General features: G+C 33.6%; 1 protein-coding gene across 1 annotated transcript in view; it reads right to left on the bottom strand.

Annotated features, from left to right (window-relative positions):
* The window catches only part of COL19A1 (collagen type XIX alpha 1 chain), a 303,786-nt gene that overhangs the window by 231,964 nt on the left and 49,483 nt on the right, over positions 1 to 22,339 (bottom strand). Inside the window, exons 7-9 of the mRNA XM_055329613.1 lie at positions 18,513 to 18,593; positions 14,044 to 14,169; positions 12,907 to 12,969 (exon numbers count right to left, since the gene is read on the bottom strand). Coding sequence (XP_055185588.1) covers positions 12,907 to 12,969; positions 14,044 to 14,169; positions 18,513 to 18,593 — 270 coding nt within the window. The remainder of the gene's footprint in view (positions 1 to 12,906; positions 12,970 to 14,043; positions 14,170 to 18,512; positions 18,594 to 22,339) is intronic.

Raw genomic sequence — 22,339 nt, 5'->3', positions numbered from 1 at the left:
ATCACCTAGTCAAACTTCAAAGTGTAGGTTTATCTTAGAATGATAGGATTTATATGCAAATCACTTAATTTATTATGGTATCACACTGGATGTAAGTATAAAGTATAGTTAATATACAAATTCTACTCTACACTGCTTGGAATATGCTTCACTCCATTAATATAAATCAGCTTTCTAGTTTAAATATTAAACCTTAAAAATTATGAAAGCTTCACTTTGGGAATATTATAGCTGAGATATATGTTCGATGGCACTTTGCGTATGTTCTTGTTGCAAGGGAGACAATTCATCTTTTTTAATTTTATCTTTTAACAGAACCCCTAACATTTCTAAGAAAAAGAACCCCAAAGAATTACAAGTGCTGAGAAGGAGAATCAAAGTCTATAGATACTGGAAGGGTAGTAGCCACTAAGGAGGATCTGTGAAGATGCATGAAACCCGGATCTGAGAGCTAAGTGTACCCTGATACCATATTCATCACCACTGGAAGCTGCACAGATTCTCTAATTGTCCTGCTTTCCCATAATTTATTGTGTAAAATTATATGAATCTTACTTTACATCCCATAGTAAACAAGTCCAATTATCTATAATCTATTTTATAGTCCAAGTACTCCAGTGATTCTGTTTTTGGCTTTAAAAAAGTTCCCATATTCAAAGTAATTCCAAAAATCCCAGTGATCCGAAATCCAAGCAATCAGATTACTATAATGTATTTTAGGAAGAGGTTGGTGGAATAAGTGTATGAAGCAAATTTGGAATAGGGCAATCTGCTTAGGATTAGATGACTGAGTAGTATGCAGTAGGGGGAAAAGCATTTTGAAAGAATTAGACCTTTGAACAAGTGTTTGAAGGAAATTTTACTTATGGTGAAGAGTCTGCAATTGATGTCATCAGCTAGCTTAATTAAGCAAGAGGATAGCAGCCCAAATAAACATTAACTTGCAGCAAGGAATTATCATTCAACAAAGATTTTACTGATTCTAACATTTACACTACTACGGGAGGAAGGAATTTGCATATTGGGATAAATAATCACTAAAAGAAAAAAAGTAGCATCAATGAAGTAGTCAGAAATCAGACACATTTTAGAAGGACTCAAAAAATATCTGTCCAATTATTTCTGAACCTCCTACCACTTCTGCTTCAGTTATTCTTGTGACAACTGTAGGTTAATAACCACAGGATCAAGGCCTCCTGGATAATGAGGCACAGTGGACTCACTTGATAATCAGTGAGCTAAAACAGCTACAGAAACCTATACTAAATTTATTTTAGTGAAGAAGGGCATTTTCTTAGCATCAACATGTGAAACCTTAATAATTCAGCAGTTTAAGTTATATGTATGTATGGATACACACACATTTATGTATCATGAAAAATAGGACAAGCTTAATTGCAATTTATATTTACAAATATAACAATTCTTAAAGTTTCTATACAAACTGAACTTAAATATATGGAATAGATAAGTCACAAGAATAAGACACAGCATAGGGAATATAGTCAGTGATATTATAATAGTGATGTGTGATGACAGGAGCTACATTTGTGGTGAGCGCAGCACAATGTATAGAGAAGCTGAATCACTATGTTGTACACTTGACATTAATGTAACATTGCATGTCCACTATACTCAAAAAAATTTATGAAGCAAAACTGAACTTAAATATAATGGTGAACTGCAACAGTAACCTCTTGTGAGTAATTTCATCATGTAGAATTACCTTCACAGTATTAGAAAAGACAACATGCATTAAGGAGAGCACATGATGAGACAAGCACTGGGTGTTATACTATGTGTTGGCAAATTTAATTTAAATAAACTAAATTAAAAAAATAAAAACAACATGAAAATCAACCATTTTTATGAGATAAATACCATATTTTTAGCGTTTAATTGATAGACTGAATATATCTCTCATTTTCTACTGATAATATTTCATGTGGTACTGTATTTTTAAATGTCAATTTATGTCTATAGTGAAATATGTGTTAAAAGATATTATAGCATATATTAAAAAATGAAACTAAGAAGCCTTGGGTTTCTCAGAATAATGGGCAATGTTCTAGAGCAGGGGACAGCAAGTTTTTTCTGCAAAGGACCAGACAAAAAGTAAATATTTTAGACTTTTCAGGTCAAATGATTTTTGCCACAATTGCCTCACACTGTCATGTTGCACGAAAGCAGATACGAAAACAAATTTGTGTGGTTGTGCTTCAGCACAATGTTATTTACAAAATGATACAGTTGGCATTTTTGGCAGCCCTACAGCAGGTTCATAGTTTGCTAACCCCTGAACTATCAGACTTCTTGTCTTTCTATCTGGTACAACCTTTTAAAACCCCCACGAAATTTAATCAAATAACAAATCCACATACCTTTTCCCCAGGAATTCCAGGAGCACCAAATTCACCTTTAATACCACCTGAACCCTAAAATATAGAAATGTTCATTAGGAGGTTTTTTCCAAAGGTGTATTAATTGCTAGGGTCAAAAAAATCTACCATTTCACAGATATGTTCTTCTGCTTGCACCAAAATTTGTTCTCTGAGTCCCTTCCTCATATTGTCTACAAGTCATTAAACAATACTTTTGATCATGTTATCAAAAAGGTAATAAGTAACGAATATCAAAGTGCTAATCAAAACTAAAACTAGGCTTTCTCCACACAGATATATGTAATTCAGCTTTGCCATTTCTTTTATATTTATCAAAGGTAAGGAATGATTCTGTTGCTTTTATCTTACCTAATATCTGATGTTTTCAATTCAAATAAGTCATGAAATTTTATACTCTAAGGGACTCATATTTGTTTCATTAATGTGCCTGATCTTCCTTTTTATCCTCTAGGGAAATCCCACAGCTGGGGCAATCCAATTGTTAACTTCCCTGCTTTTCCATCTAAACTGGAAAAAATATTCTCAATGAAACTGATATGTTGTTACCTATATCTGCTTAATGGCTCTACCACAAATTCTGTCTAATAAATTTATCCTTGAAAGGGTGGAAAATAAGATAAACTTTTTGAATGAGTTTCTCTATCACTAATGTGTGGTAGAGACTAAGAAATATATCAGAATTTTATGAATATATCATGCTATTATTACAGTGGTATCACATATTCATTTCAGATTTAAGGTACACAACTAAATTTCAACTTTAAATTCCTACTGATTAGATGAGATTACATCAGGTTGGGTAAAATTGATATAAAAATAAAATTGATACAAAACAAAATATATAAGATATATTCAATAACAGATTTATACTGACATAGAAAGTCAAAAGTCAATATTAAATCCTACCTCTGAGAGCTTACTACTAAGAGAATATATTCCATCTTTCAAAAAATTGTGAACATGTATTGATTCAATTACTTTTTATAGGTATGGTGTGCCTATAGAATGAGCATATGAGTAATGTCAGATTGAAAAGAAAATAAAGGGAAACTCATGAGTAATCCCTCCCAGTTAATGTATTAGACTATTCAAAATGGAAACATCCACATACTGAGATCAGAAGGAGGGAGTAATGGAAATGAATCAATACGAAAATTTCTGACTATAGAGTGAAGTAAGTTAACTTATTCCATTTAAAATTATTTTAGTTTTCTCTCGAAGTATGTCAGCAAAGCAATCATTTCATAAAGTCTATACGTTTTTAGAAATTAACTGGATATGTAAAAGATAATAATTTAAAATAAACTGGAAAATTATTCCCCAAATAGAGCTCAGATCATACTCCCCCTTAGGTTCAGGGACATTGAAAATGAGCTGCTATTTTACAAAACTCTGATGGAATTTCAACTTTGAAGTGAGTAAAAGTATTAGCCACAGTCTTAAAGAACTGAGAAAGTAAAGTGGTTGCTAAGTAATTAGGTTGCTAACTACATATGCTAAAAAGGGGATTGGTGGTGGTGGTTTAAAAGATGTAGAAAATTACAATAATCAAATCTGAATGAAGGAAAAGTGTTCATTATTATTTCAAATAATGTCATCTAGAGTTTACTCTTGGACAAATGAGGTAATTTGATTAGGTGCTCTAATATAGAATATCGATCACATCTAGGGGTTCAAATTCATGCAGTGATTGAATTTCAAACCATCTTACTCTATGAAGAGGGTCATACTTTTTATGAAAAGAAAAAAAGGCAATAAATCAGATTAATAAAGCATTAATTAAACCCAAACTTGTTTTTTTCCAACTATTTCTGATTCTTCATTGCTAATTAGCAATGTGAAGCTAAAACTGATCAGATCACTAACTTTTGGGGTTTTTTTTTTAAAGTATAGTAGAACAATAGTTAATAACAGTCCTTTATGATTTAGCATATCTAGCTCTTTCTTTGCAAATTGACTCTTTGTCCTGCTTGACAAAGTTGCCCGGACAATTAGGACATCAAATTTATAGGTTCTAGAAACAGCTGAGTTGATGATTTAGACTTTCTTTCAGGTGTGGTGTTGATTCATTCATTCAACACCTATTATGTGCTGTTCTACATATACTGCTCACAAAATTCCTATTCTAGTGGGGGAAATAAATAGATACATAATACTAACAAGTCAGGCGACACTAAAAATGCTATGAAAGAAGACAGAAGTGGAATGAAGGAATGTTTTTACATAAAGACATCAGAATAGGTTTTTCTATTTTAAAGTGATTTTTTGAGTAAGAACCTAAATGGTGTGAAGGAGAGAGCCAAGTGGCTATCTAAGGAAATCCCAGGTATATATAACCTGGTGTAAAGAGCATAGAGCAAGAGTAAACAAGGGAAGAGGATATGACACAATATAGGGAGTGGAGAGTGGGATAGGGAGAGCTCTACACATTATGTGAAGCCTTGGAGCCATGGAGAGAGCTTCAGTGTTTATCTTGAAGGAGATAGGAAGTCATGGGTGGGCTTTGACTCAGGTGGGAAAGGATTTACTTACATAATTGTTCATTGTCAAATAATGTTGGGAACAGAAGACAGATTTGAAAGAAATACTTAAATCATTAAGTGACCTTTTCAAGAAAGTAACTATCAATACATTGTTAATATTTACTGTAAGTAGCATAGAATAACAATTCAAGATTTTTATATAATAAATATTTAATCAATTGCAAATTCTAAGGGATTATTTTACAAATGAAGATTAATTTGTTTTTGGTTAAGTCACATAAGAAACTAAACTCAAACTAAAAGAATTATTTCCACCTGTCCCTCAATATATGAACAATTATACTATGGAGAGGAAAGCAGAAGAAACATATTTTTTTCAGTACCTCTTATGTGTCAATTTCTGGCACTATGTAACATATAATTTATTGTATTCTTTCTTCATAATAAACCATTAACTAGGTATTGTTAAGAATAACTTTCAAAGCAAATAAGAGGTGGATGGGATTCAATCTCAAGTGGTTCAGGCTCCAAAGAGGTAAGCCTTCTAATATACTGTCCTACATATACTGTCCTAAATATCCTTTCTCATTCTTAAGACCAAAGGGAAAACCTTGAGAACATCTGGTTCCCTTAGTAACACTGCACTTCTGATCATTTCACAAAATTAACTATTCAATATGCCTTAGAGCAAAATGACTTTCAATCTTCAAGCTATGGAGGTATTATTTTGTGCACCTACTCTAATAATGAAAATTATATAGCAGACTTAAACACAGAGGAAAGTTATCTTTATTTATTGCACATTAAAGATGCAGGATCACACAGTACAATAAGAACAGGAACAGACTCATCATTGACTCCTTAAAATGAAACAATACATCTAGTAGTGCCAGAAACATATTCATAGCCACAGTCATCTAAAGTCATAATTATACAGCAAGTGCTATGGTAGTTTAATCAAATGCTGGTGGTGCTTGTATTGAAAAAATAAAGGAAGTATACCAATTAATTATTTGTCTTATTTTGTAGATCATCAATTTATTTTATTCCAGCTGTTTGTAGCTTGCCACTAAAATCATTTGCAATTATGAATTTTGTGTAGTCTGGAAATTAAAACCAATGTTAATATTTTTAAAACATATCTTAAATGGGAAGCTATATAACACACTGTAATCCTAAAATACATTTTTGTATATTTTATAGATTTGGAATACAAAAATTTGCTAATAATTTTCATGTTTACTAATTCCTTCCTAATCCTTTTCTACTGGTTTTCTTTCCTACAGAGGGAGGGAAAGTTCATTGAACAAATCATTACTAGATCATAAACTCAGTGAGAGTAAGCTTGTGTTTTCTCACTACTGCCATAGCTCCAGAATTTAGCACACTTTTTGTTATAATAATAGGAACTCCATAAATAGTTGCTGATGAATTAATGAATTAATTAAAGGAGACATTTACTGTATAACTAAAGAGTATGGAGGAAAGAATGAGTCTTTAAAAGACATATGCTCGGGATCCCTGGGTGGCGCAGTGGTTTAGCGCCTGCCTTTGGCCCAGGGCACGATCCTGGAGACCCGGGATCGAATCCCACGTCGGGCTCCCGGTGCATGGAGCCTGCTTCTCCCTCTGCCTATGTCTCTGCATCTTTCTCTCTCTGTTTGTGACTATCATAAATAAATAAAAATTTAAAAAAAAAAAGACATATGCTCTAACAAGAGAGTTTTAATACTTAATCTTTTTTTTTTTTAAAAAAAAACATCATTTAGGGATCCCTGGGTGGCTCAGTGGTTTAGCACCTGCCTTTGGCCCAGGGCGTGATCCTGGAGACCCGGGATCAAGTACCATGTCCAGCTCCCTGCATGGAGCCTGCTTCTCCCTCTGCCTGTGTCTCTGCCTCTCTCTCTCTGTGTCTCTCATGAATAAATAAATAAAATATTTTAAAAAACACACTTCATTTAAAGGTGATATAATGATTTTTCTTAATATTTGCTTAATGTTTTTTTAAAAGTTGCAGGGATATTTTTAAAGTATTTTACTCCTTCCGAAGCTGACATATGAAATTTCTTCCTATGCCAATAATCCTAAATTGATAGAATTGGTAAGTCAAAGAATGGAAAAGTCAAGTTAAATCACCAACAAGTAAGACAGATACGCATTTTCAAAGTACTTTGTGTCAACCTTACAACATGAGAAGAACTGATAGATGATATGCCCTCCTTTACAGATGAGGGAAATGAAGCATGAAGAGACTGGGTGGCTTAGCCAAACTCACATTGCTAACCTGAGAAGAGTTGAGATTAATCCAGATCTTTCTACTCTATGAGTCCTCTTAATTATGTTATCATGGGCACACAATTCTACCCATTCACAGTTCTCTCAGCTGCAAAATGAGTATAAAAATATAGGGTTGAAATTCTTTATGAAGTTATAAGGAAAAAATATTTCAAGTGGAAGTGTCATTATCAAAAACACAAATAATTCTGAAGAGCTTTTAAAATATAGAGCAACCTTCAAAATGCAAACTGGATTTGACATGTCTAGGTTTAGATCCCAACTTGACCAGTCACCACGTGGCCTTGGGCAATAATTTAACCTCCCTAAACTTCAGTTTTGCTTTCTCTAAAATAGTAATACCAGTACTAAATATGAAGAGTTTTAAGAATCAAAAAGATAACACATCTAAATCACTCTTCCCAGTGCTGGGCACATCGTAAGTACTCAATAAATACTAGCTATTGCCATAATGATTTATATAGTTTATATAGTTAATTGAAGTAGTCCTTAGAACTAGTTTAATCATTTTAAATTTTTATATAACTGCATTAAGCAAAATCAACCCAAGTAATTTGATTTAAAGGGCAAAAATAAATGTTCCATCCTACATCTAAATTCTCTCAAAGATCTGCTAAGTGCCTAAAGTTCCCATGCAAGCTACAATGAGTAGCTTGACTTCTTTCAGAAATCAAATGTCTATGAAGTTGCTGTGCAACTTTGAAGGATCAATCATTGCTTCTACCCTTTATAATAAGGAGCCCACTTAGATTATGCTGCTAATTTAGAACCATAGACTTCCAAGTTAAGGCATGAATGGAATTCAAACCTGTTTCACCTTGGAAAGTTGAAAAAAAAAATAACTCCTAAGCTTAGCTCAAATTAATTTATCTGGTTAGCTAACAAAAGACATGACATTAAAAAGTGGAAAATGGAACACTTAAGTTTTGATATGGTCGGGAAAAGGGAAAGGCAAATCTCTAAGCATGGGATATTGCCTAAAATTAGTTCAACAAAGGTGTGCTGTGCAAAAAAAGGTTAGGGAGCCAAGAAAGAATCTTCAGTGGGGAGCCATCAGCAGACAAGAGAAGTCACAAGAAAAGTAAATTATAAGCCAATATCCCTGAGAAACAGAGATGCAAGAACCCTCAACAAAATGAATTCAAGAATAAAATGAAAGCATTATCCACCAGGATCAGAACATTCCATGCAAAAGCAACAAAATATATATTGTTCTCAAGTGCACAGGGAACATTTTTTAAAGATATATCAAATGTTAGGCCACAAAATCAATCTTAATAAACTTAAGAAGCTGATTTGTATTTCCCTAATGATGAGTATTTACCAAAAGGATGCAAAAATACAGATTCAAAGGGGCTCATGCACCCTCATGCTTATAGCAGCATTATCAACAGCCAAGTTAAAGAAATCACCCAAAGATCCATCAGTGATGAATGAATAAAGAATATATGGTTTGTATATGTATGTATATGTACATATATACGTATGTATACACACAAATGCATATTATGCAGCCATCAAAAAGAATAAACTCTTGCCATTTTCAATGACGTGAATGGAGCTAGAGTCTATTATGCTAGGTGAAATAAGTCAGTCAGAGAAAAGCAAATACTCTATGATTGCACTCATGTTTACATTTAAGAAACAAAACAGATGAACATAGGGGAAGAGAGAAAAAAGAGAAGGAAGCAAACCATAAGACATTCCTAACTACAGAGAATAAACTGAGAGGTGATGGAGGTAGGTTCAAGACAGGCTAAATGGGCTATGTGAGTGATGAGTATTAAGGAGGGCACTTGTTTTGATGAAAACTGGGTGTTATATGTAAGTGATGAATCACTGAATTCTACTCCTGCAATGACTATTACCCTATATATTAACTAACTAGAATTTAAATAAAAACTTGAAACAAAAAAATTAAGAAATCATTTCAAGCATCTCTTCCAACCACAATAAATTTCACAAATAATTGGACATTAAACAATATGCTATCGAATAATCAATAGATCAAAGAAAAATCAAAAGAGAAATAAAAAAAATACCCGAGACAAATGAAAATGTAAATATAGCATACCAAATTGTGGGATACAACAAAAAAATTCTAAGAGGGAAGTTCATAGCGATAAGTGCCTACCATATGTAATAAGAAAAGTTTCAAATAAACAGTCTAACTTTACATCTGAGGGAATTAGAGGGAAAAAAGCAAATAGATCCCTAAGTCAGTAGAAGGAAAGACAAAGTACCACAGAAATAAATGAAATAGAGACAAAAAACATAATAGAGATCAACGAAACTAAGAGTTGGTTCTTTGAAAGACAAACAAAATTGACCACTCTAAAGTATACTTATCAAGAAAAGAAAAAGGGAGGACTCAAATAAAATCAAAAATGAAAAAGAAGTTACACCAATACCACAGAAATATAAGGGATCATGAGACTACTATAAACAATCATATGTCAACAAATTGGACAATGTAGAAAAAGTGGATAAATTCCTTGAAACATATATCCTACCAAGACTGAACCATACCATAATAAACAGAAAATCTTAGCAGATTGATTACTAATAATGACATTGAATCATTAATAAAAAAAAAATTCTTAGTACACATCTACAGGACCAGACAGCTTCACTGGTGAATTCTACCAAACATTCAAAAATGAATTAATACTAATCCTTCTCAAACTCTTCCAAAAAATGGAGTAAGAGGGAATGGCTCCAAACCCATTTTATGAGGCCAAAAATGCCCTGATATTAAACTAAACAAGTATGCCACAAATAAAGAAAATTACAGGCTACTATCCCTGATGAAAACAGATGAAAAAGTTTTCACAAAATATTAGCAAACAGAATTCAACAATGTATTTAAAGTATCATACACCATGCAAGTGGGATTTGTTACAGGCATGCAAGGATGGTTCAATATGATATATCACATTAATGAAATGAAGGATAAAAATCATATATCATCTCAATAGATGCAGAAGAAGTATTTGACAAAATTCAACACCCATATATGATAAAAATTCTCACCAGTATGTATAGAGGGAAAGACCTCAAAATAATGATGGCTATATATGACAAGCCCACAGCCAACATAATACTCAATGGTGAAAAGCTGAAAGTCTTTTCTCCAAGATCAGGAACAAGACAAATTCCATCATTACTATTTAACATAATATTGAAAGTCCTAGCCAAGACAATCAGGCATGAAAGAGAAAGAAAAGGCATCTGAACTGGAAAGGACTAAGTGAAACTGTCACTATTTGAAGATGACATGATTTCATATATAGAAAACTGTAAAGACTCCATCAAAAAACCGTAAGAACTAATAAACAAATTCAGTAAGCTTACAGAGTATAAAATCAAGACTAAAAATCTGTTGTGTTTCTATGCACCAATAGTGAACTATCAGAAAGAGAAATTTTATAAACTCTTCATTATAATTGCATCAAAAGAATAAAATTCCAATGAATAAATTTAGCCAAGGAGGTGGAAGACATATATACTGAAAACTATAAGACATTAATAAAAGAAATTGAAGAAGACACAAATGGAAAGATAATCCATGCTCATGGATTAGAAGAATTAATATTGTTTAAATATAAGCACTATCCAAAGCAATCTATAGATACAGTGCAATCCCTATCAAAATGGCATTTTTCAAAGAAATAGAAGATATCACTCTAAAATTTGTATGGAATCACAAAAAAACCCAATAGCCAAAGCAACCTTGAGAAAGAAGAACAAAGCTGGTGGAATCATGCTTCCTGATTTCAAACTCTGCCACAAAGCTATAATAATAAAAACAGTGGAATATTGGCAACAAAACAGATACATAGATCTGTGGAAAAATAGAGAAACAAGAAAGAAATCCATACATAAATGTCCAATTAATTTATGACAAAGGAGCCAAAAATATACAATGAGGAAATGATAGCCTCTCCAATAAAGGATGTTGGGAAAACTGGGTAGCCATAGGCAGAAAAATAAGATTTGACCACTATCTTACACTATGTTACACAGTTAACTCAAAATAGATTAAAGACATGAATATAATATCTGAAACTATAAAAACTCCTAAAGAAAACAGGCACTAAGCTCCCTGATGTAGGTCTTGGTGATCATTTTAAAATCTGACACCAAAAGGAAAAATAAGTAAGTGGAGCTATATGACACTAAAAAACTTCTACACAGTAAAGGAAACCATCAAAAAATGAAAAGACAACCTGCCGAATGAGAAAAACGTGTGTAAATCACATATCTGAGAAGGGGCTAATATCCAAAATATTCATACAACCCAATAGCAAAAAAAAAAAAAAATTAAATCCAATTTAAAAATGGGCAGAAGTCTGAATAGAATATTATTTTAAAGAAGAAATATAGATGGCCAACTGGTACATGAAAAGATGCTCAACATCATTAATCATCAAGGAAATAACAAATCAAAACCATAAGGAGATGTCACCTCACAACTGTTAGAATGGCTATTATTAAAAATACAAGTGTTCATGAGGAGGTGGAGAGAGAAAAGATTTCACACACTAGTGATGAGAATATAAATTGTACAGCCATTGTGGAAAACAGTATGGACATTCTTAAAAAAATTAAAAATGTAAGATGATCCAGCAATTCCACTTTGAGTATTTATCTGAAGAAAATAAAAATATTAACTCGAAAAGATTATGCACCTCACATTCATCATTACAGCATTATCTACAGTAGCCAAGATGTGGAAACAATCTAAATGTCCATCAATGAATGAATAGATAAAGAAGATACAATACACATATATGCACACACATACACATACACGCACTAGAATATCATTCAGCCATAAAAAGAATAAAATCTTGCCATTTATGGCAACATGGATTGATCTCAAAGGCATTAATAGTAAGTGAAGTAAACCAGACAGTAAAAGACCAATACTATATGATCTCTCTTATGTGCGAAGGAAAGAAAAGAAAGAAAGAGAGGGGGAGAAGAAGAGAGAGAGGGAGAGAAAGAAAAGAAAAGAAAAGAAGGAAGGAAAAAAAGAAACCAAGCTCACATATACAGAGAACAGATTGGTGGTTGTCAGAGGTAAGGAGTGGAGTTGGAGAAATGAGTGAAGGGATAAAACCTTATTTATAAGAAAAACAAATAGGGCAGCCTGGGTGGCTCAGCGACTTAGTGCCTGTCTTCTGCCCAGGGCATGACCCTGGAGACCCTGCATGCAGCCTGCTTCTCCCCCTGCCTGTGTCTCTGCCTCCCCTTCTCTGTGTCTCTCATGAATAAATAAGTAAAATCTTTTTTTAAAAAAAGTAAAACAAATAGATAAACATGCAAACAAATGATAGGAAGCTAAAAAAATCTTTAGTGGGGATTCATCTGCACACAAGAGAAATAAGAGTTCAAATATTTGGAGAAGAGAATGCTCAAGAAGGTTAGGGCACAACTAAAAAAAGAAACTTTCTTGCTTCACAATTTTGCTTATAGTTTATAGATACAAATATTGGGGTTTCCACATCTTTTCAAATTTTAGTTCCAATAGGAACTCAAAAGCATATTTGAATGTTGATGTAGTCTTCCTTATTTCAGCAATCAGCATTTAAATATATTCCTTAATACCCTTTAACAGAAATGTGCATTTGTATGGGACATAGAGATATGAGATGGATGCATTTTAAAGTCACTTTTAAACAAATTCACTTTCATCCTGACAATGTTCTGAGGTTTCTTACCGGTTCTCCTTTATCTCCTTTCTGACCAGGTGAGCCTGGCGTTCCTGGCAATCCTGCTTCTCCCTGAGCAAAAATTAATTCTGTGTTATCAAACATTCTGTCACACTGAGCTAAAGACTAATAGTTTATAAATATGAAGGTGACAATAGAAGGATAAAGCTTTACTCTCCTCTGAGGTGATGTTGATCCCTCTGCTAGAATGCCCTTCCCTTGCTCAGGAGGCTCAGTACTCTCCCTCTTCCAAATTTCACTTGACATCATCACCTCCGTGAGACTTTCCATGGACTGTGGACATGTGATGCTCCTCTATGGCTCCTGCACCTGTGCCTGCCTTTCTCATGGAGCATGTGATACAGTATTGGTCCCTAGAAGAAATTAAGGTTCCTCTAAACTTTTACCTCACCCCTATACCTACTCGTCCAGCCAGGAGTGAAGTGGTCGCAGGATGTGTTAAGTCTCCAAGGGCATGTATTAAGTCACAGTGCTAGGGAACATTCTATTCTAGGAACCAGGGCTAGTTTTTCTTTTCCTCTTTCCTTTCCTCTGGTATTGGCATAGAGGAAAACCATCAAGAAATCACTCAGTTTCCTTTTAGCACAGCCTCATGACGGCCATTAACATTACTATAAGAAGTTTATGTAGGTCCATGGGACTACTCTTTCTGACGAACAGACCATACTGGTATAGGTGTAGTACATTCTTTAAGTAAGATTCTCTGCCTATTTCCTACAGTTTCAGTACACAACAAAGAAATACTATATAGAGTATCTTTGTGTATGTGTTATAGAGCAGTCAGTTTTCTTCAACTGTGAATTCCCAGAACTAAGCCTACTCCTGACACATGTTAAGTACTCAACATTTGTCCCTTGTACAGGTGGGTTCCCCCCTTACCTTTCTATCCATTCTAACTCACAGCCTGGAAAGAAAGTCTGATGGCTTCAGAACTATTCAGAAAAAAAAAATCCAGGAAATCCTATTCCCTTTTCTTAACCCACCTAGGGGATAGAGTGGTTTACATATTTGATTCAACTAGAGCTAAAGGTCAAGACACATTCTATGCACTGGGGCCACATCCAAGGGGCTTGGCTCATTTTGTGTAGTGGCTTTTCAGTGAGCACAGATTTAAAACTAGCAAACCTTGTTTGGAATGCACTGGCACCGGTCTTGAAGTTCCTGCTTTGCTGGCAGATAGGCAGACATTTTACTGGCGTGAGCGGGTAACAATGATGATGCAGTACTTCCATAGCCATCCTGCTCTGGACACTAAAATCCAGAAAAATGATGAGGGTCAATTCCAAACATTCTAACATTCCAAATACTGGCTCCCACCAAACTAGGGATGACTAAACTTGCCTACAAGAACTGCCTTCTAATGAGCCAAAAGTCAACACTGGTATGTTAGAATTCATAATGCCTTTGCTCTTTTACTAGGTCCCTGATATGTTTTATTACAGTGACAACATGCAAGAAATGCACTAAAAAGTTGGTTTGTTGAGGACTTCTAAAGCTATTATAAATGACTTTATGATTAAGTACAGTAATATCAAACATCTACAATATCTGCATTGTTACAATAAAATAGTTACACAGATCACATCTGTGTATATGTTTGTGGAACAAAATATAAAATAAAAGCAAGCAACTTGAACTTTTAGAACAAGATGACTGGAAAGGCATGTAAAAGTGGAAAATAAATCCTTTTTATGCTCCAGGATAGGACTTAATTAAAGTATATCTTAGTCCTGGTATTTAAAGTCCATTGTCCTTTAAAGTAATCAAAACGTCTCCATTGTAACAGACAAGTGGTGAATTTCATACTTAAGCAGTGGGTTCAGAACATGTAGGATGACATGAAGCAAAACTTAGTTATGAAGGAATGAACTTTTTTCTCTCTCAAAAATAAATCCAGATGGGGAGGATAAATGCATCCTTTCTTCTCCACATCATTTACTAGGCTCCTCACCACGGTCTGTAACTGTGAATTTGTAATTTCATAACTCTGAATTTGCAATTTAGGGGAAAGGGTTCACACATTACTTTTTATACTACAAATTATATATGCTTGAAAAAATATTGCTAGGATACAAAACTAAAAGATTGTTAGTGGTTGTTTATTATGGTGAGACTACAGTTGATATTCCTTCTTTGAATTTGGCTGTATTTTCCAAGTTTTCTAAAATAAACATACATAATTTTTAAAGGTTTTTATTTATTTATTTTTGCCAAAGAGAAAGAGAGAAAGAGAAAGTGAGAGAGCAAGCATGAGCTGGGGGAGGGGAGAGGGGCAGAGGACGAAGCAGGCTCCCCACTGAGCAGAGAGTCAGATGCAGGACTTCATTTGGAGACCCCAGGATCATGACCTAAGTGGAATGCAGATGTTTAAACAACTGAGCCACCCAGGCACCCCATACATAATTTTTAAAACAAAAAAATATTTTGAGAAAAAGAAGGGTAGCACTCTAATGCTTGTGAAAACAACAAAAACTGTAAGAAAAACAACACTCAGAAACCCTGGGACTAGTTTCCTGTTGTCTACTCCTAGGTCTATCACTTTTACTCTCTCCAGATTTAATAATTAGCTATTTTGTTATCCTAATAAGTTTCCAAGTCCACAAGTCTAAAAGTCATATTAGAATGAAATGTGATTATCACCAGAATAGTCCTTATATCTTATGTGATTTGATATGATTTTCCAATAAGTTCCTGCTCTACCAGTTCCCACTCAGATGACCAAGACCTAATTTGAGTTCATAATTTTGAGCTGGATAATTGATTTATTATATTAAATTGAGGATTTAAATGACTTTAAAAGTATGTCTCAACATTCACTATAAAACTTTACACACTGTCCAAAAAGTGCCTAAAGGGATCATAAAAATATATAAGTAAGAACTTCTCCCTTCATAAAACTCTGGTTTTGATTTGACATATTTAATTAATTGGCCCTACAAATTTTAATCAGATTTCTTATTTATTTTCAATGAATGTTGCTGATTTTCTCCTTCTGTTTAAGTCTGTAGTCATAAAAGTCTAACAGTCTAAAGTCATGAAACTTTACAGAAACAGAAAATCTAAATAATAGAAGAAAAGTATATTTACAGATTATTTTGAATAAAACTTACCCTTAAAATATGCTATAAAATATTAACAAAAAACATGTCTAATTTTAAATTCCAGATAAAATTAAATTCTTAAGCAAGCACATTAAAATTTTCTGAATTCAACACATTTTTCAAAAAAAGTTGGTGTCAGGATTATAACAGATACACTTAAATGGCTTTTATATAATTATTTATCTTCCAAATTATATGTTCTCATTTGTAAAATGTAGCATCTCTCTATTTTCTGCTCCTCATTAACAGAATAGTGATGTCCCTTCAAATAATTATCAGCAAGAGAATGAGCAGGATTTTGTCATTTTTTTTTCCTATGGTCAGAGATGAATTCCTACCTTATTTTTCTCACTTTAATTCCTAAATAATTGTTTTAAGATGTGATTAAATTTTTTCCATAATTTGTGAGATTAGTCATTGCATTTAATAATCAAACCACTCCATCAAATTTATCACCTATACTTCCTTAAACAGTTTTCTCATAATTTGAATTGAAAATATCTATTATGTGATGATACAGAGTAAAAACTACTGGTCAAAAATACAGTATTTAGATAAATCAAAACATTGTTTTGTTACTTTTCAACCAGGAAAAATTAGTATTTTAAGAGTTATCCTAAAGGAATAATTAATATAAAAAATAAACTTTTAGAGAATTAACATCTTCAAAATTTAAATATGTGGGTCCAGGAATTCTAAGTATTTCAAGTCTGTAGATTGGCATTATAAATTATCTTTTTAGAGATTATTAGAAAGATATTTGTCTATCTTTCATTTTGCTTGGAATGAGAACCATAAGCTGGGTTGGAGATATGCTTTATAAAAACCAAGTTATATAAGCAAAACAAATAATTTTGAAAAATTTAGCATTGCTTTGAATCAGTCACATTGTTATTCTACTACCCACAGTGACTGACAGAAATTAAAAATATTTTTTAATTGCTAAACTATTGATAAAATTATCATATAATTTTGGATGGTAAGTATAGAACTTCTAGGAAATCTAATATACAAAGAAAAATGTTTTCATCTTTTACTTTTACTTTTCATATATTCTTTCTGTAATACTTCATTGAATTAGTCCCTTTTAAACACCATATTGTCCCAACTATCTCCTTTAATAGTTGATAAAGTCAACAAGTTAAGAAATAATGTTTTGATCATCTTCTACAAACAAAGCATAGGAATAAAAAAGAAGAGCATGAAAGTATAACTCCCCTCAATGAGTTTAAAAGGTAGTTGAATACATTAAAAACAAATACAGCTATATCTAATAATACAAGCTAGCACACATCACCATTATAATGAGAGCTGGAGAAAGTACTTTTTTTTTTAAGATTCTATTTATTTATTCATGAGAGATACAGAGAGAGAGAGAGAGACAGAGACACAGGCAGAGGGAGAAGCAGGCTCCCCAAAAGGAGCCTGACGTGGGACTTGATCCCGGACCCTGGGATCATGCCATGAGCGGAAGGCAGACACTCAACCACTGAGCCACCCAGGCATCTCCCCCCCCCCACTTTTTTTAAGGAAAGATTGGTATAAGTAAGTAACAGTTGCACAGTTAGGTTGGGAATATTAAGAATGAGAGGCTAAGTAACTGAGTTTATGTTTTTTTGCCAACAAAGAGTGACCAAAGACTTTGAAAAAGGGATGAATATAGGGCAGGGATTGTAGCTTATTCATGTCTGTTATTGCCTTGTTTTATAGCACAATGTCTAGAAGATCAATGTTTTTGAATAATAAATGTTTAGTAAGAGAAAATAAATGCATATACAAAGCAGTGATTCAGAGACTTATTCTGGTTATGCTGGAAAGAAAAACGTCTAGAGACAGGGAAGGCAGTTGACATGATAATGCAACAATCCAGGCACGAGATAAAGGTGGACCAGGTCAGTAACAGGGAGAAGGAAGATGAAATATCTATCACAGGCACCTGAGTGGCTCAATCGGTTAAGCGTCTAACTTCTGTTCAGGTCATGTTCTCAGGGTCCTGAGACTGAGCTCCACATTGGGCTCCCTGCTCAGCTCAGAGTCTGCTTGTCCTTCTTCCTCTGCCCCTCGCCTCTGTTTGTGTGCTCTCTCTCTCAAATAAACAAAGTCTTTTAAAAAATCTATCACAAAGGAAAACTATCCAGGATGGATAACAGGCTAGAAGAGAAAAATGAGTAAGAATAAGATATGTTTACAGATTTAAAATCTCTGCAGCTGGAAAATGATGATGCTATCAGAACATAGTTTAGGGAGAAAGTAATAAATTCTCTTTAATATATGTTGAGTCCAACATAAGGATGTATCATTCCCAAAATTCAAGACAAAACAATGGGATTCGAATTTTATAAACTATGTGAGAGCACTATGAGGGGTCTCTTACTTGGAACAAATTACTTACCTGGCTTTAACAGAAGATATTCAAAGCTTCCCTACATCTGCACTCTATGGACTAGGCAACTAGCATTCTATATTCTTCACATGCCAAGAAAATTAACTTACCTTAGTATCTGATATTTCGCAACAGGTTTCTTGTGCTATGAAGTTTGAGTTACAGTAGATTTTAAGCTGGTGAAGTTCAATCTATTAAAAAGTAATAAGACACATCATTAGTTTTCTTGAAAAATCACATTTACACACTTAAGAACTGTGGTAATTTAACTGGAAAGAGAAAAGAAGCTAATACAAATAAATTATTGGTAGATATTTTTAATGTTTTTATTTAATTTAGGATTCATGATTTTAAGATCACTTGAGAAAGAGACAAGGATTCAATTATTGAGATAAATCTCTAAATAAAGGAAATCAGATAATAAAAGCAGTTGCAAATCTTTGCTAGTTATTTCATACAAAAAGAAGTATTTAATTAAAGAGAGGTATTGTTATGCATTACAATAAAATATGTCCACAAAATGAGAAATATTTCAAAGTAAAAATTTCTGGAGAAAAAATAAAGTCAAAGATATGAACACATGATGGAAAAGGCTTTTTCAGTAGTTCCAAACCTCTTATTTGAGGCACTGAAACAGATACTTCCCAATAATAAAAAGATATTTTGTTTTAATTGATAGTACATGGATTCTACCTAATATCTATGATTTTATACTATATTGGGATAATCCTGAGCAGTACTCACAATCTTTTTACAGAAATAATTCCTTCTATTTGCTTAGAAGATTCACATTTTTTAGCACTGGGTGTGAAATAATAAATAGTTCGAAAAAAGTACAATCATGTCTTTGAATGCAAGAACAAGCAACCATGTGAGAAGTAAATAATACAGACTATTGACAAAATTTTAATAGGATAGATGTGTAAATCAGCTATTTTAAATTAGTTTGTGGTTGCTAATTTAATTAATAGTTAACCTTATAATGATTTGACATATCACAAACATTAGTAATAGCCTCTTCCCTCTCCTGCTCTTGCCTGCCCTTCTCTCTCTCTCGGCCTCACTCCACCTCTTTCAGTCTGCCAGTACTACCAAGCTAGCTTATGTATTACTTTGATGTCAAGAAGTATGTTCCATAAAAAGATTCAACTGTCATATTACAATAATTAATCCTACCATAATGAAAAGCAGATATCTTCAGTTACTTTTTTTTTTAATTTAAATTTATTTATTCATGAGAGACACAGAGAGAGAGGCAGAGACATAGGCAGAGGGAAAAGCAGGCTCCATGCAGGGAGCCTGATGTGGGACTTGATCCCGGAACCCTAAGGTCATGCCCTGAGCCAAAGGCAGACGCTCAACCGCTGAGCCACCCAGACGTCCCTTCAGTTAGTTCTAAAACTCTATCCAATACTAAAAAAGCAAAGGAGAAAAAAGGATGTAACTATTACTCTACACTACACTGAGATGAACAAAATCAAGTCAGCTCATAGAAAGTGTTAAGAACTCCAGATTATCTTCTGAATTCATGAGTAGCCTAAGATTTGCAGCCAACCAAAATTCTGAGGTAAAATGGAACTTATTTATTTTTTATAACTTTTTGGAAGATATTGAACTTAACTTTTGTTTATAGAGTTTAAACGCACTGTCTTACGTAGCTGAATGAAACACCGCATAGTAACACATCCTTTATGTAGAATGATGAATGAGGACTCTAATTAATATTCTTAACTAAAACTAATTTAACATCATCGCTATTATCAAAATAACCAATAAACATTAAAATTTGATTATGTACCATCCACTGTACTAGGTCCTTTATAGAAATTATTTTACTTAAGACAGATAATCAATTTTTGATGGATTAACAACTAATCAAGTATCATGACATTGAAACTACAATCCTAGTTTAATGATGTTTTCTTATTCATTAGTAACTCTAGAATCCTTCACTGACACAGTACTTTACAAGGACAAGGTTTGGGGCTAAGCCTATACCAGTCCTTTCATGCAGAGTTTGTTAAAAAAAAAGATCCTTTATATCAGTTTTATCACCTATTTTTTTCTTATAAAAGTAACCAGGTAGTATACACAAAATAAAACCCAATTATTAGAATTTTTTTCAATAACACACATCTTGAACAAATAAAACATTTTCATATTACAACAGATCTTGTGAATCATAGAGCTTGTATGGAGATGGTGAAAAATTAGTCCACTTGAGCTTTTAGTAGGACCAAGAATCCTTATAGAATATGTATTTTATTTCCTAACTCAAACACTATTTTATAAATAAGCTACATCATAATATGGCTTTAATTTTTTTATTTTTGTCTTTCATTCGTTTATTTTTAAAAATTTAATTCCAGTATAGTTAACATACAATGTTGTATTAGTTTCAGGTGTACAATATGGTGATCCAACAATTTTATACATTACTCACTGTTCATCATGATAAATGTACTGTTAATTCCCTTCATCTATTTTTTCTATCACTCACGTTTTCTCTGGTATCCATTAGTTTGTTTTCTAGATTTAAGAGCCTATTTCTTAGTCTGTCTCTTCTTTTCTTTGTTTCTTAAATATTTTTTTTAATTTTTTTTTATTTATGATAGTCACACACACAGAGAGAGAGAGGCAGAGACACAGGCAGAGGGAGAAGCAGGCTCCCCGCACCGGGAGCCCAACGTGGGACTCGATCCTGGGTCTCCAGGATCGCGCCCTGGGCCAAAGGCAGGCGCCAAACCGCTGCGCCACCCAGGGATCCCTGTTTCTTAAATTTTATGTATGAGTTAAACCATATGGTATTTGTCTTCCTCTGATTTATTTCACAGCATTATACTCTCCAGATCCATCCATGTTGTAATGAATGCTAAGATTTCATTCTTTTTTATGGCTGAGTAGTATTCCATATTATATATGTGTGTAATGTAATGTATATATGTAATATATATAATGTATATAAGCTCTATTCTTAATTTTTTCAGATTTTATTTATTTATTCATGAGAGATACATAGAGACAGAGGCAGAAACATAGGCAGAGGGAGAAGCAGACTCCTCACAGGGAGCCTGATGTGGGACTCAATCCTGGGGATCACGCTCTGAGTCATAAGGCAGATGCTCAACCACTGACCCAACCAGGTGCCCCATCTATTCTTAATTTTTTATTTTTTAAATATTTTTAAAAGTTATTTATTTATTCATGAGAGACAGAGAGAGAGAGAGAGAGGCAGAGACACAGGCAGAGGGAGAAGCAGACTCCATGCAGGGAGCCCGATTCGGGACTGGACCACGGGATTCCAGAATCATGCCCTGGGCTGAAGGCCGGCACTAAACCGCTGAGCCACCCAGGGATCCTCCTATTCTTAATTTTTAAAAGAACCTCCATACAGTTTTCCTCAGTGGCTGCAAAAGTTTGCATTTCCACCAACAGTGTACAAGGGTTCCTTTTTCTTAGAATTCTAGCCAACATGTATTGTTTCTTGCGTTTTTAATTTAGCCATTCCAACAGGTGTGGGTTATATCTTCTTGTGGTTTTGATTTGCATTTCCTTGATGATTAGTGATACTGAGCATCTTTTCATGTGTCTATTGGTCATCTGTATGTCTCTTTGGAGAAATGCCTGTTCATGTCTTCTGCCCATTTCTTTGGATTATTTGTTTTTTGGGTATTGAGTTTGATAAGTTCTCTATTTTCCAATACCAATCCTTTATCAGATATGTAATATGCAAATATTTTCTCCCATGCAATAGGTTGGTTGTCTTTGAGTTTTGTTGATGGCTTCCTTTGCTGTGCAGAGCTTTTTATTCCCAGTGGGCTGTTTCTAGCTTATGCCAGTATAAAAACGTTGTCATTAATATAGTGCCAAATGACTGTTTTTCTCTTCTACAACTGCACCTTAAAAGCAGTACAACCACATCCATTCAACCAAAAGA

The sequence above is a fragment of the Nyctereutes procyonoides genome, unplaced genomic scaffold (genome assembly GCF_905146905.1).
Source record: "Nyctereutes procyonoides isolate TBG_1078 unplaced genomic scaffold, NYPRO_anot_genome, whole genome shotgun sequence".
Taxonomy (NCBI): domain Eukaryota; kingdom Metazoa; phylum Chordata; class Mammalia; order Carnivora; family Canidae; genus Nyctereutes; species Nyctereutes procyonoides.
The sequence above is the reverse complement of the archived record's forward strand: the minus strand, read 5'-3'. Positions and strand labels throughout refer to the sequence as shown.